Source organism: Bison bison, unplaced genomic scaffold (assembly GCF_000754665.1).
Source record: "Bison bison bison isolate TAMUID 2011002044 unplaced genomic scaffold, Bison_UMD1.0 scf7180017864029, whole genome shotgun sequence".
Classification (NCBI taxonomy): domain Eukaryota; kingdom Metazoa; phylum Chordata; class Mammalia; order Artiodactyla; family Bovidae; genus Bison; species Bison bison.
The window spans coordinates 4,788,860-4,801,366 of NW_011494601.1; the positions used below are offsets into that span (position 1 = coordinate 4,788,860).

General features: G+C 42.6%; 1 protein-coding gene and 1 long non-coding RNA gene across 8 annotated transcripts in view; one reads left to right on the forward strand and one right to left on the reverse strand.

The window, feature by feature from the left end:
- The window catches only part of LOC104984461, a 38,227-nt gene extending 35,680 nt beyond the window's left edge, over window positions 1–2,547 (reverse strand). Inside the window, exon 1 of the long non-coding RNA XR_824752.1 lies at window positions 2,443–2,547. This is a non-coding gene — a long non-coding RNA (uncharacterized LOC104984461). The remainder of the gene's footprint in view (window positions 1–2,442) is intronic.
- KCNMA1 (potassium large conductance calcium-activated channel, subfamily M, alpha member 1) overlaps window positions 1–12,507 on the forward strand; it is a 772,904-nt gene that overhangs the window by 554,961 nt on the left and 205,436 nt on the right. For all 7 annotated transcript variants that reach the window (XM_010834186.1, XM_010834188.1, XM_010834189.1 and 4 more), the window contains exon 14: window positions 2,461–2,616. In XM_010834186.1, coding sequence (XP_010832488.1) covers window positions 2,461–2,616 — 156 coding nt within the window. The remainder of the gene's footprint in view (window positions 1–2,460; window positions 2,617–12,507) is intronic.

Consider the following 12,507-nt stretch of genomic DNA (forward strand, 5'->3'; position numbering starts at 1 on the left):
TGGGGGGGGCGGGGGGAGGTGAACACAGTCCTTCCAACCTTTGGCAGGTCCCTGGTGACTCCCTGCTCCACAACTGGAGAAGATATGACAGCCAAACAAGGCTGACGAGTGAAACAGATGACATTTCTGTGTAACAGCATGTCTAAGGAACTCAATACCAGATGGGTACATGAGGGACCCAAGACCTAAAATCCTACAATTGGCACACGGGGATGTGAAAGATCATCTTAAAAAGATTTTTTTATTTGTTTGAAGGTGCCATGAAGGTTACATGTTGTCTGTTTGGGGCTTGGACCACCCACATCTCCTTTCACACGTGATGATTTATTTGTTCATGACTTAGATGTAATTTATCCTCATTCTTCTCAGATGATGCTCATGCAGATGAGTGTTTTTCCACTTAGCCTGATATATTTTCTATGATGCCAGGGATATAAAGGGGAAAAATGGGCTTCTTAAGCCAGTGAAGGATAGGGAGAGAAATGGGATGGAGGGCAGGGTAATTAATGGAATTGGGATGTGATGAATTATGATGTGGGAAGGTCTCTGATACTTAGCTTGACAGAAATTCCCATCTGCTATAGCCCACACATGGGACTATTTTAACTGCTTTCATTGGGGAGGATACAGTCAGCTTTCCCAGGAGTAAACACTGCTGGATTAGGATTCACAAGATTGTTACAGAACAGGATTTTGTAAGAGGGAATTTCACAAGAGTGGTATTTCTGAAAGCCAAGCTTGGAGCCACTGGACTTGGTCATGGCTCCACAATGGAGTCTTCTCTTTCTAGTAGCACACCGATCGTATATTGCCCTGAAAGTGAAGGGACTCCTCCTTTGTGCTCCTTGTGTTTGCTGATACCTGGAGAGAAATAGTCATTTCAGGGCCATAGAGTCTTGGCATTAGTAGAAGCCTAGAAAGGTCTGACTCAGTCTCCTGTGCAAAGCATAAGTCTATCTACTGAGTCTTGGAGAAATGCATACTGAGTTTTAGGGACAAAGACCTTGCAATTTTGGAGGTAACTTTCTCCAGTTATTAGGCAAATTACATCCTTAAAAACTTCCTTTATAAAACAAGCCCAAAGCTTCTTTGTTATAATAGACACCAGTCAGTCATTCCTAATTCTGGCCCTTGGACCAAAGCAAGACAGGCCTGGTCTCTCCTGGTCACAGCAGCACCTGAGTTATGTCCAGGTAACCATCCTGCCTTCCTGGAGGTGTGGCGCTTCTTCAGGCTGAATGCTGCTGGCTCCTTAACTGTTCTTCAAAAAATGTTTGTTTAGAAACCATGTCTCGTCTTAAAGCCTGTCATTTATCTCTGGGAGTTATTCAGTTGTCAACTTCTCTTTAAATCTGACTGTTTTAATCTGACAACTGGATCAAATGCTGGGGAAGTAGCCTGACCAGTTCACAGCAGAAGAGAATATTTGTATGTCCTGTGATCTGGAGACAGTTTCTGACGAACTACCGTTGGATTTTTCTGTAATCTGTCACAGATTGGCCTCTTTTGGAGATTTTTAGTTTACCCAAACACTTTTTTTTTTTTCTGTCCCCTCATATCTGTTGCCAAATAAGGGCTTCTCATTTTGGATTTATATAATTGATTTTTTTAAACCTAAGTGCTGTACTTGACATTAAGGCCTTTTGAATCTTTTCTGGTTGTTTCTTTGGCCCATTTTCCAACTCTGGAGAACTTTTGAGCCTTAATTCTTTCATCTAGTGTATTATCTCTGACTCTCTGCTTCATGCCACTTAAAAATAATTGGATGATTATGCCGCTGGGTCCTCGTTTCAGGGTCTGACCTCGCTGGTGAATAGGATCAGTCCATCTGCAAGAGATTGTAACATGTCTCCACTGTGACATGCCTGATAATTTAGGGCAGTGCTTCTCAAAAAATGGTTCCTAGCTCAGCATTACCTCGAACCTGTGAGCAATGAAAATTCTCCAACCTTACCCCACCTGCAAAGAGTCAGAACCTGTAGGGGGAGAGGGTGGCAGTTTGTAAATCCTTCAGTTGATCTGGATGCCCACTCAAGCTCAGGAGTCATAGAGCGAGAGATCTGGGAAGGCAGATAAAAAAAGATATCTACAATATACAGGCATCTGACAGTCTTAAGGTTTTTTGGAGAGCCAGTTTAGAACAACCTAGCCAGACATTCTAGTAGCACAAGTTGACGTGTCTGTCACAAGAGGAAATTCTCTCTGGACTCTGTTTGGCTCAGTGACAAACCCAAGGGGAAGACTTGGACCTGGTAGGTGCAGAAGCAGAGTTGCAGGGAGACTGAGATCTAATGCACAGAAGAGCTGAATAAAGCAGGAAACGCCAGACCCAGGCAAGGGAGAGGAAGGCGGAGTCTGGATGACCCTGAGCAGTTGGGAAATACTGCATTTCCCAGAGGAGACTTTAAACAATTGAACATTTAACAAAGTAAGGTCTCATACCTGTTTTTGTTTCCGCAGGCCCATCTGCTAAACATCCCGAGCTGGAATTGGAAAGAGGGGGATGATGCAATCTGCCTCGCAGAACTGAAGCTGGGGTTCATCGCCCAGAGCTGCCTGGCTCAAGGGCTCTCCACCATGCTCGCCAACCTCTTCTCCATGAGGTCATTCATAAAGGTAACGTCTCGTCCGATTAGAGCGCATTAGCCCCGGATTCAATTTGTCGTGGGGTTGAGTAGAGAGCACAACTTAAACTCAAAACAGATCGACGGGCTTTAACCACTCTGGTTAAGGAGAAATTCCTTGTTACAGATTTGGGCACAAGGCCAGCTTCTTTCAAAATTATGTTTTTATTTTTATTTGGCACATCCATGGCCATTAAATGATTGTTCAAAGCACGATCCTCTCTCTTTTTTTAGATAAACCACATGTTTATCTATCAACAAAGCCTCCGCTGTTAAAACAAAAATATGATTTATATACATTCCATATGGCACCAGAGCGCCTAAAGAAAAGAATTATCATTTTGCTCTTTTACATCAAGTGGCTGCTGGACCTCTCACTGTGCGGATAAATGCAGACCATGTGTTTGTGCTGAAGCCCAAACCCCAACAACATAATTCATTTATTTATTTCTGCACAATCAAGGAGGCCAGCAGGGCCGACATGCCATGGTTGTTTGCATGAAGAGTCAAGGGAGGAACTGAGTCCTGGGCCACAGGGCCCTTTACACCGTGAGATGGGCAGTCTGGATATACTCATCGGGCGGTCAGCAGTTCACCCCCTAGGGTGACTGGGCAGCCTCTCCAAAGTCCCCAAAGTGGCCCCTGACCACTGGACTAACTCAGACACAGGAAGACCCAACTCTGTCCTCACACGCCAGGCCAGGAGTGTTTCTAGGACATCGGGTTGAGGACCCAGGACTCTGCTAAGTGGGCTTTGAGAGCTCTTGGTGATCCTTATCCTTGGACTGCTTAGCCTAGACAGACAAGGTAGCAAACCAGCGCAGTAAATCCTGTCTAGACTGGGCCTCCTTGATTTGGTATTGGTGGCCATTAGCTCAAGATCTAGCCTTATATTCCTCTCCCTGTTATTTGTTTATTTACATTCCGCTTCCTGAATTGTTAATGGTTGAGGTAGGAAGTGAGTCAGTCACTAAGAGATCCTGCAAAGGGGCCAGAAACTCTGAAATGGAAGGTGTGAACTCTCCAGCCTTTTGCTGCTGTTGTTGCTGCCTCCACCACCAGCAGTCGGGAGTGACCCTGGATGCAGAGACAGGGGTGGGTAGGGAGGATGGGAATGCAGGTGATGAGCTAACTCCCTGTCAGGGCTCACCCTTGGCGTCCGTAAGTTGTGTGACTTAGAATAGGATTTTCATCTCAGAACTCACCCTCTCTGCCCAACTCATTTACATCATTTAGCCAATTTATAGTTAACGTTACAGAAAAGAACAAATCATCCTGGAGTCCTTTCAATCACTTTAGTGACGGATGCCTTGATGAAAATATCCTTCACTTTACTATGTGCCCAGAGACCTCAACTCTGCAGAATCCTGGCTCAGACCCAGCTCACAAATAAGGACATTGCTTTTCTTTAAATGGATCCTTTAATCCAGGCTGCCAGTCCCTGCCTGGATACAACTGAAGGCAGGCAAATAGAGGCAGCAGGGAGGTCTTTGTGGCTGGACCCAGAGACGAGCCTCAAAGCCATGTGTAGCCTAGTGTCTCCCAGGGCTCTTACATTCAACACAAGGAGCCCAGACCAGGATAAAGGACTGTCACCAAGCGAGCTCTGGTGGTTTCTTCCAGCAGGGAATTACCCACAGGACCAGCACACATGATCTGGGGACTTTGGCTCTGCTTCCTGGTGTTGATAGAACACGGCCTTGGCAGGGCCCCACCCCACACGGGGCACTTGACATGCGTATGTTTTGATTTTGTGGTGCCTGCGTGGAAACTAGATCTGCCTGTCAAGACAATTAATAAAATAGATGTGACGCTGATGCTTCAGTGTTATTACCAGCAGGGAGAAAGAACTTCTGTCCAAATTTCCTCAAGACCCTAAAGGGCCACACCTCTGTAGCCAAAGATGTCCCCTCCAGCCCTCGCTAATCCCACTGGCCAGTTCCTATTTAGGAAGAGCCTGCGGGAGAGGCTTCGTCGGGCCCTGGTATAACTCAGAACACATTTCCCTCCCAGGGTCATGTTATCATGTGATTTGTGTCCAGGGCCAACCCCTCCATGTTTGGAGGTAGATCTTTGAATATGGCCTTCACCTTCTGACATTCAGGTGATCTTTCTGATGAAATTTTTTTAAGGCACATGACCTGTATATAACAAGTGATATGCTTTTTTTTTCTTTTCTTTTGAAATAAGGACAATCTGAAGCACACACTCCCAATTCTGCAGGGTTGTCTTCATGCTCTTATCCTCCACATTCCAGATCCTTGTTTCTTTTAGGTCATAATAACACCATAATGATGCTCTCTTTGGCATATTTTACATATTGTCTCACATTCCAGGGGTCACAAAGCCTTATTTGGGGTGTTGGATGGAAAAGAGAATCTATACCTGGATTACTGTTTGCAGAAATGGCTTCCTTCTGCAGTGTCCCCTGGGTCCTGTGGTAGAGAGTTTATCTTCCATGGGGAGAGGCAGGCCTGTAGGGATGGAGGGATGTGGCATGAGGCTTCGGCAGGACCTGATCCCTTGAGAAAGCTTAGCATTTCTGGAAGCCGAAGGTGGAGTGTGAGCTCACCCTCTTCCTGGCCCTGGGCAGATATGACGTCTGTTCCTTCCTCCTGTGGAATCCATTGTAACCTGACCCTGCTGAAAGAAGACAGGACAAGACTGAAACAGGAATGATGTATCACAGTGACTGTCCACCAGGCTTTCGGAATGCATGAGGCCAAAAAGCCAAGCCTGACAGTGAGGGTGATAAAGTTCCATGAAAGAAAGAGGGACTGCTGATAAATGGATGATACCAAAGAGATCCACCCCTGGGGTACCAGAAAATACAGGGGAGCACCTCTTTATCCCTTCAGCAAGGACACTTTCAAAGACATTTTGCCCTAGGGTGCCAAGTCATTGCCTCTGAAAGCCTTCCTCTGAATTGATCTAAACTTTTGGGGAATCTGTTTATATTTTTAGCTTATATCTTTGGGGTTAATGAATTCCTTAAGTTTCCTTGTGTGCATGTGTGCATGCTAAATTGCTTCAGTTGTGTCTGACTCTTTGACACCTACGGACTGTAGCCCACCAGGCTCCTCTGTCCATGGGATTCTCTAGGCAAGAATACTGGAGTGGGTTTCCATGCCCTCCTCCAGGGGATCTTTCTCACCCAGGGATCAAGCCTGTGACTCTTGCATTGCAGACAGATTCTTTACCTCTGAGCCACTGGGGAAGCCCTTAAGTTTCCTTAAGAATTCCTAACTGCTGTTAAAGACTTATTTCTGACTATTTGTCCTTAATTTGCTCCACTTAACCTTCAAGACATGGCCTGTGTAGTTTCTCATGTGCTGGGATTTGTTGAACAAATCCACCCTAACTTTATAAGTCAGTACCTTTAATGAAAGCAGCTCAGACTGGTCACTCAGGGGTCTTGTGGCTCAGCAGCTTGTTGCTTATGATGCAGGTGAAGGAGCGTTTTGTCCACCAGGACCCAGTTCTCACCCTTGAATGCCTTGAAGGGGTACAGGCAAGTACCCTGATTCCTGTGACTTGTCAATATCTACGTAATCAGTCGGGCTCAGAACATCCTGTTCATTGACTGCTATCTGATCTCCTACCACCTGCCTGTCAGGTTCAAATGAGTATCTTCCTAACATCTTCTGGACCGACCAAGACAAATGAACTACTTAGCTTATCTGCTGTTGCCTCATCCATGAATAAGTGGCCACGTGTATCCTCTTCTTGGCATCCTCACTTGGATATAATTAAGATCCATTGATTTAGAAAAAAAAAATTTTTTTTAGAGATTTGCCATGTAATATTAAACTTTGTCTTCAAAATATCTGGTTTCAAGCTGGGGCTTGACCTGCTGTCTTTGTGAACTGTGCTATTATTTTTACTAGGATTAGCTGTCCTTGGACATGCAGAATTATGTGTGTGGGTGTTGTATTTTAGAGAGTGATTAACTCTTGATATTTCTTTTCAATCCGTGCTGCCTTCAAATTTAGCACATTTAAATTGTTCTCAGGATTGCCGATGATTTTAACTCTGCTAATCTACCATTTTACACACACACACACAGAGCCTAAAACATGGTATGTATTCCATAAGTTTATATTATTTGAATAAATCGATTATGAAATTGGAGGAATACATGATGCACTTCTTTTGTTTTCCCTGTTTGACAAGATTTGGAATTTATGGGTGAAATTTACTGAAGATTGATTACAGCACAGTCTCTTCTATCACATCGTCTATTTCTGAATACGGAAGCACTAGGGAAATCAGGCCCATGTTATTCAAGTTGTATCTTTTTTTTTTTTTTTTCAAGTTGTATCTTTTTAAAAAAATACATTTATTAATTTGACTTCGCCAGGTCTTAGTTGTAGCATGTGGGATCTTTAGTTGTGGCATGTGGGATCTAGTTCCCTGCTTTGAGGGTGTGGAGTCTTTTAGCTGCTGGACTGCCAGGGAAGTCCCTCAGACTGTATCTTGGCCGAGGTGGACTTTGCTGTATGTAGAAACCATTTGTCAGTATTGCCATTGTCACATTGAGATACACTGTCAGCAGTGCAGAGTCCAAGTACTAATTGTAGCCAAGGGAATTGTTTTTAGTACCTTTATTTTGGGTTATATTTATGTATATATGTGTGTTTGTATGTATGCATGTATAAAAACATTATGGAAATAGAAATCAAGAATCTTTAGTAATAGATAGACTATATTGGGTTCCAACTATGTACCAAGCCCTGTGCTAAATGCAGTATGGGCTTTGTCTCATTTAATTTTCACAAACCACCCAAACTTGGCAGTATTATCATTACCTCTGTACAGGGACAGGTTCTGTGGGTTAAGGAAAGTTTAGCATCTTGTGTGAGAATGTAAAGCTCAGAATTGGCAAACTCGCATGTCAAACCAGGAATGCTGGTTCCAAGTCCATCCTTGAGTATTTCTATAGGAAATAAGATAAACGGTAAGAGGGAACCTTAGCTTTCTGTTGTTTATGTTATGGGAACTCTTGATTCAATAGAGATTCCCCAGGCACCTACCATATTCCAAGCAGTGTGCTAGTAACCCTATTATCCTTATGGCTAAGAGATACTCATCAGCTTCAAGAAGCTTCTGTTCTGACTGGGATGTCTGGGCACATGTTTGCACAGCCCTATCCTGTGGCTTTTGTTGGCCTTTCTCTCTGGTCAGCTCTATAGGGGCAGAAGTCATGGTATTAGACAGGTGAGGGGTTAACTTAGGCTTGGATGAGTCAAGGTGGGAAAATGAACAGGCTCTCAAGAAGGAAATGACATTACACATGGCCTATTCAGGAGGTGAAGCTGATTGACTTAAGTAGGTGCTTCTGGGAGATAGCAAGAAATTCTTATTGGCTGATGGGTGTGTAAACTCTGGAAACCGGAAGTATTCATCTAGGTGAGGGAGGCATGTGAGAAGCAGAGCTCAACCCTGTGTGGATTGGGAGAGAGGTGGGTGACAGGGTTTCTGAAAAGGGGCCAAGACTCCAACTGATAAGGCTGGGATCCAAGCGGCTTTCTGCTCCAGGAGGAAATCCTAATGGTGCCAGAGAAGAGGGTTCACTTGGCAAAGTAAACCTACTTGGGGTGTTAGATAGTGAGATGCAAACTGTTGCTTATTCCATACCCAAGAATGATGTCACCCTGATCACAAATGGTATAACAGTGGACTTCTACAGACATCTGTCACCAGTGGAGAGCTGCTCCTGATACACGTATATTCATTTCCTCGGTCATCTCATTTATTTTCATAAATCCTATGGATGACTCCCAGATTTATATCTCCATCCAGAACCCGACCCCAGTGTTGTTTATTTAATTGCTGCTTAACATCTTTATTTGAATGTTTCATCTCCTCTGAGACCTAACCTATCCAGAGCTGAATTCCTGTTCTTTTTCTGTAAACCTGATCTTCTCCCATTGCACTATTGGCAAGATTATCCTTCCCATTGCTCATGCTATAGTTCTGGGATTCCCCCTTAGCTCCTTTCTTCCTCTCATGCACCATATTCAATTCAGCAAAGAATCCACTTGGTTCAACTTTCAAAATAAGCCCAGAATCTGTGCACTTCTCATTACCTCCACTTTATTATCAGATCCAAACCACCATCATCTATCTCCTAAAGTATAGATCAGCATCCTAACTGACCTCCCTGCCTTGCCTTATCCCTCTCCTATTAAGCATGAGTCAGATCCCATCACCCCTCTGCATAAATCTCTCCATGGTGTCCCATCTCATCAGAATAAAGTTATTACAAATGTCTATAGGTCCCATGAAGTCAGGTTCCTGTGGCCTCACAGACCTTGTCTCCTAAATCTCCTGCTCCTTAACATCATCCACAGTCCGTTTACCTAATCTAGGAATTTTGCACTGGCTGCTTCCTCTGATGGGAATGTTCTTCCCCTAGATAGCTTCTGATTTCCCTCTATCACATCCTTCATGTCCTTGTTTAGTGTTAATTTCTCGGGGAGACCTTTTTCTAAAACATTAAAATCACATATTTAAAAAGGGATTAAAAACAAACTTTTTGTTGAAGTATAATATACAAACCGGAGTGTGCATCTGATAAATGGACAGCTTGTTAAATAGTCACAAAATTGCACTCCTGTGTAACCAGGGCCTAGATTAAGAAACACTACATAATTAGTACCCCTAGGAACCACTGTTTTTAAGCCAGATGACAGTGTATGTGTGGGTCTATTTTGGGGATTTCTTGGGGGAGCATTGACATCTCTGCAATGTTGAGCTCTCCTATCTATGAAGATGGTATACAAAGGGATATATATATATATATATATACATAAAGGGATGCTTTACATAATAAAGGGATGCTTTATAAATCAGCAGTTTCCCTGGCAAATGTAGGAAAAACAGGAAGAAAGTGACCAAGTTTCACAAATTTTGATGGGGCGTCTGAGGGTCCCTACCAGGAGTAGATGGCCTACTTTACATATTCTCTAGGAAGGATCTGTATGCTCTCTTAGACTTCATGGGGAGAATAAAGTTTCCATGTGAGAAAAACATCAGAATTGCATTTTTAAAATCTGCATCCCCCTTGCCTCCACACCCCATATGTCCACATCCTTGTTGACTCTCTTGGCTTTGTTTTTCTCCATGGTATTTATTGTGTATTGCCTCTTTTCTCAGAAACAGTGTAAGCATCCTGAAGCCTAGAGCTACTTGCTTCTCCCCAGTGCCTAGAACAGCATCTGATTCACAGTAGGTTCTCAATATATGCATTTTGAATGAATGAATGGTCTTACCAGCCTTTATTACAGATAGCTGGGTGGGGGCAGGACCAGCAGAGACTTAAAATTTGAGGTGATTATGGTGCTGAAAACTTTTTCCTCTGCTACTATATGTGGTTCCTTTGCCAAATTAAAGAGCTTTGACTCCATATATAAACTAGAAATTCAAAGCTTTATAATGCTTGGTGAGGATGCATGGAGTCTGGTTAGATTTGGTTATTAAACCATTTTGACTGCCAGAAAATCCAGTCAGTGTGTTGTTTAAATTCACAAATCAAAATAAATGCCCATGAATTGAAATGAATTTGCTGAACTTCAGTATCCCATTTGGGGCAACATCATTGTGTACCCTCTTTCCATCCTACTTTAATCTCATTAGATGAGGGGCTCTACCTGCCTCCCCCACTGCTATTGACTCTGCCCAAGATGACTAACACCCACCTGAATGCAAAACAACTTCCCTGGAAACGATTTCAAATGAAGAGAGAATTAATCCATGAACTATTAACAAGGATTCTGTTCCCCTCTGGCCCTGGTAATTTCTAGAACATTGAATTAAAGAGTTCTCAGACCTTTACAAATTCTCAAGGCAAACATTATTAGCAAAGAGAAGCCCATACAGCATGTTAGAAGATTGCCAGAAAATGTCAATGGAATTTCTGAATAAAATAAAACGGTTGAAACTCCCTTTCCCCATCTTCTCCCCTTCTCCCTCTTTTCTTCCCCCTAACATGATTAGAAAGTCATTTCATGTGTCTTATATGTTTGGTCAATCAAAGGCAAACGTACATGATTGATGGTGACAGGGAACACATTTAATTCATTATTCTTTACTTTGCAGCAAAATGATTTGTGTAAACTGTCTGCCTAGCATTAAAGGTAAAACAAACTTAGAAACCCCAAAATGTTATATTTTTGTCTAATATTTTCCTTTTGGTTTTATAGCTGTAATCACATATGGATTCTTTTATTTGGCTCTTGGCAAGGACTGAGCAAAGGGGAAGTAACACAGATTACATAATATGCAAAGCCCTGTGCCTGTTGAGGATGGAGCCCCAGAAACTGCAGTGGCCAGGACTCAGTGAAACCCAGGAGAAGCTGCCATTCCCCCTGGCCCTTATCAGCTGGTAGGCTATTGTCACTAACATGAAGGAAGGCCCTCTGGACCAAGCCTCTGGTACAACATCAAAACAAGCTCTTTCAGAGATTATTGGCCTTTAATTAATTGAGTGCATTTCTGAGTACACTTGGGCATCTTCCTCACCTTCCCCCCACCCACTACAATTTCTAACTTTTAGGTTTTATGGGTGCTAACCACCATCACTGACTTTTCAAGCAAAAATCTCAAAATGCTGTTAAACTATTAGGAATAAAATCTCAGATTCCCTTACTAAAGCTTTTGGTTATCCCTGCCGTAAAGTGATATCAAATATAAATCTATGCCCAGAATAATGATGAGGGACCTGGACCTCTGAGATGACCATTTTACATATCTCAGGGGTGTGAAGCAAGAAACCACCACTGATTTGATAAGAGAGCTGTTTTGTCAAGATCTCTAGTTACCATAGCATCCTAAATGTGCATAGCACTTTAGAATTTAGAAGATAATGCATTTCAGTTAAAATACTGTCATTTAATCTGTAGGGTAGGAAGAAATAGGAGAAGGGAAAATAGAAGATGGTCGATGGGAATGATAGTACAAAGACCAGATCGCTGCTGGATCTTTATGTTCTTCACTCAGTACTTTCCCGACAATTACACTTTGCTTTAAAGGTAAACACTACTTGGTTTTGTATTCAAATTTATGGCTTCTAAGAACAGAAATCACTTCGCAGTATTTGCAAAAGTAGTATCCTAGGTTTCTCCAAGTATGCCTAAATACATGATATGAAAAATAAGATATTTTTCAAAGGTGGGAAATTCTTGTATCTGCCCTCATTCCCTCCATGGCACCTTAATATGGAAAAGTCCCAAGCAAGACTGATAAGACCATAATGCCTTGTCATTTGGGAGAATTTGTTGCTCAAGTCAAGTGCTGCTTTGGATCCAGGGAGGGAGATGATGACCAATTTGCTGAGCTGGGATGTAAAAAAGCTAAAAACCATACTCCCGGCCCTCTAAAGGAGGGTATCAGTGGGTCAGAAGATGCTGGATTTCCAACATGGGGATCATATCAATAAAAGGACATGAGATCCAGAAGAGCTAAACAGTGCTGAGAAGAAGAAAGGAAATTTTCTTACACTGTTTTTCCCAGGTAAAGTTTTTAATTTTGGAAGTTCAGAGGTTTTCTCAAAATGTTAGAGAGTTTCCATATGATCCAGCAGTTCTACTGTTAAGTATCTACCCAAGAGAAATGAAACCATATGTATTAATTTCCTCTAGCTGCTATAATAAATTACCACGAAGGTAGTTACTTACAACAGATTTTTTTTTCTATTCCTTTTCTGGAGGCAGAAGTCTGAATTCAGTTTCTCTGGACTAAAATCGAAGTGTTTTCAGGGCATCTGTGGATCTTTAAAATTAGGAGACAGGTATTCTGCTTCCAAAATATAATAACAGGACAGCCATAACAGTTAAAGGCATTCCCATTCCAAAGGGAAAAAAATGGGAGGAAGAAAGGAGCT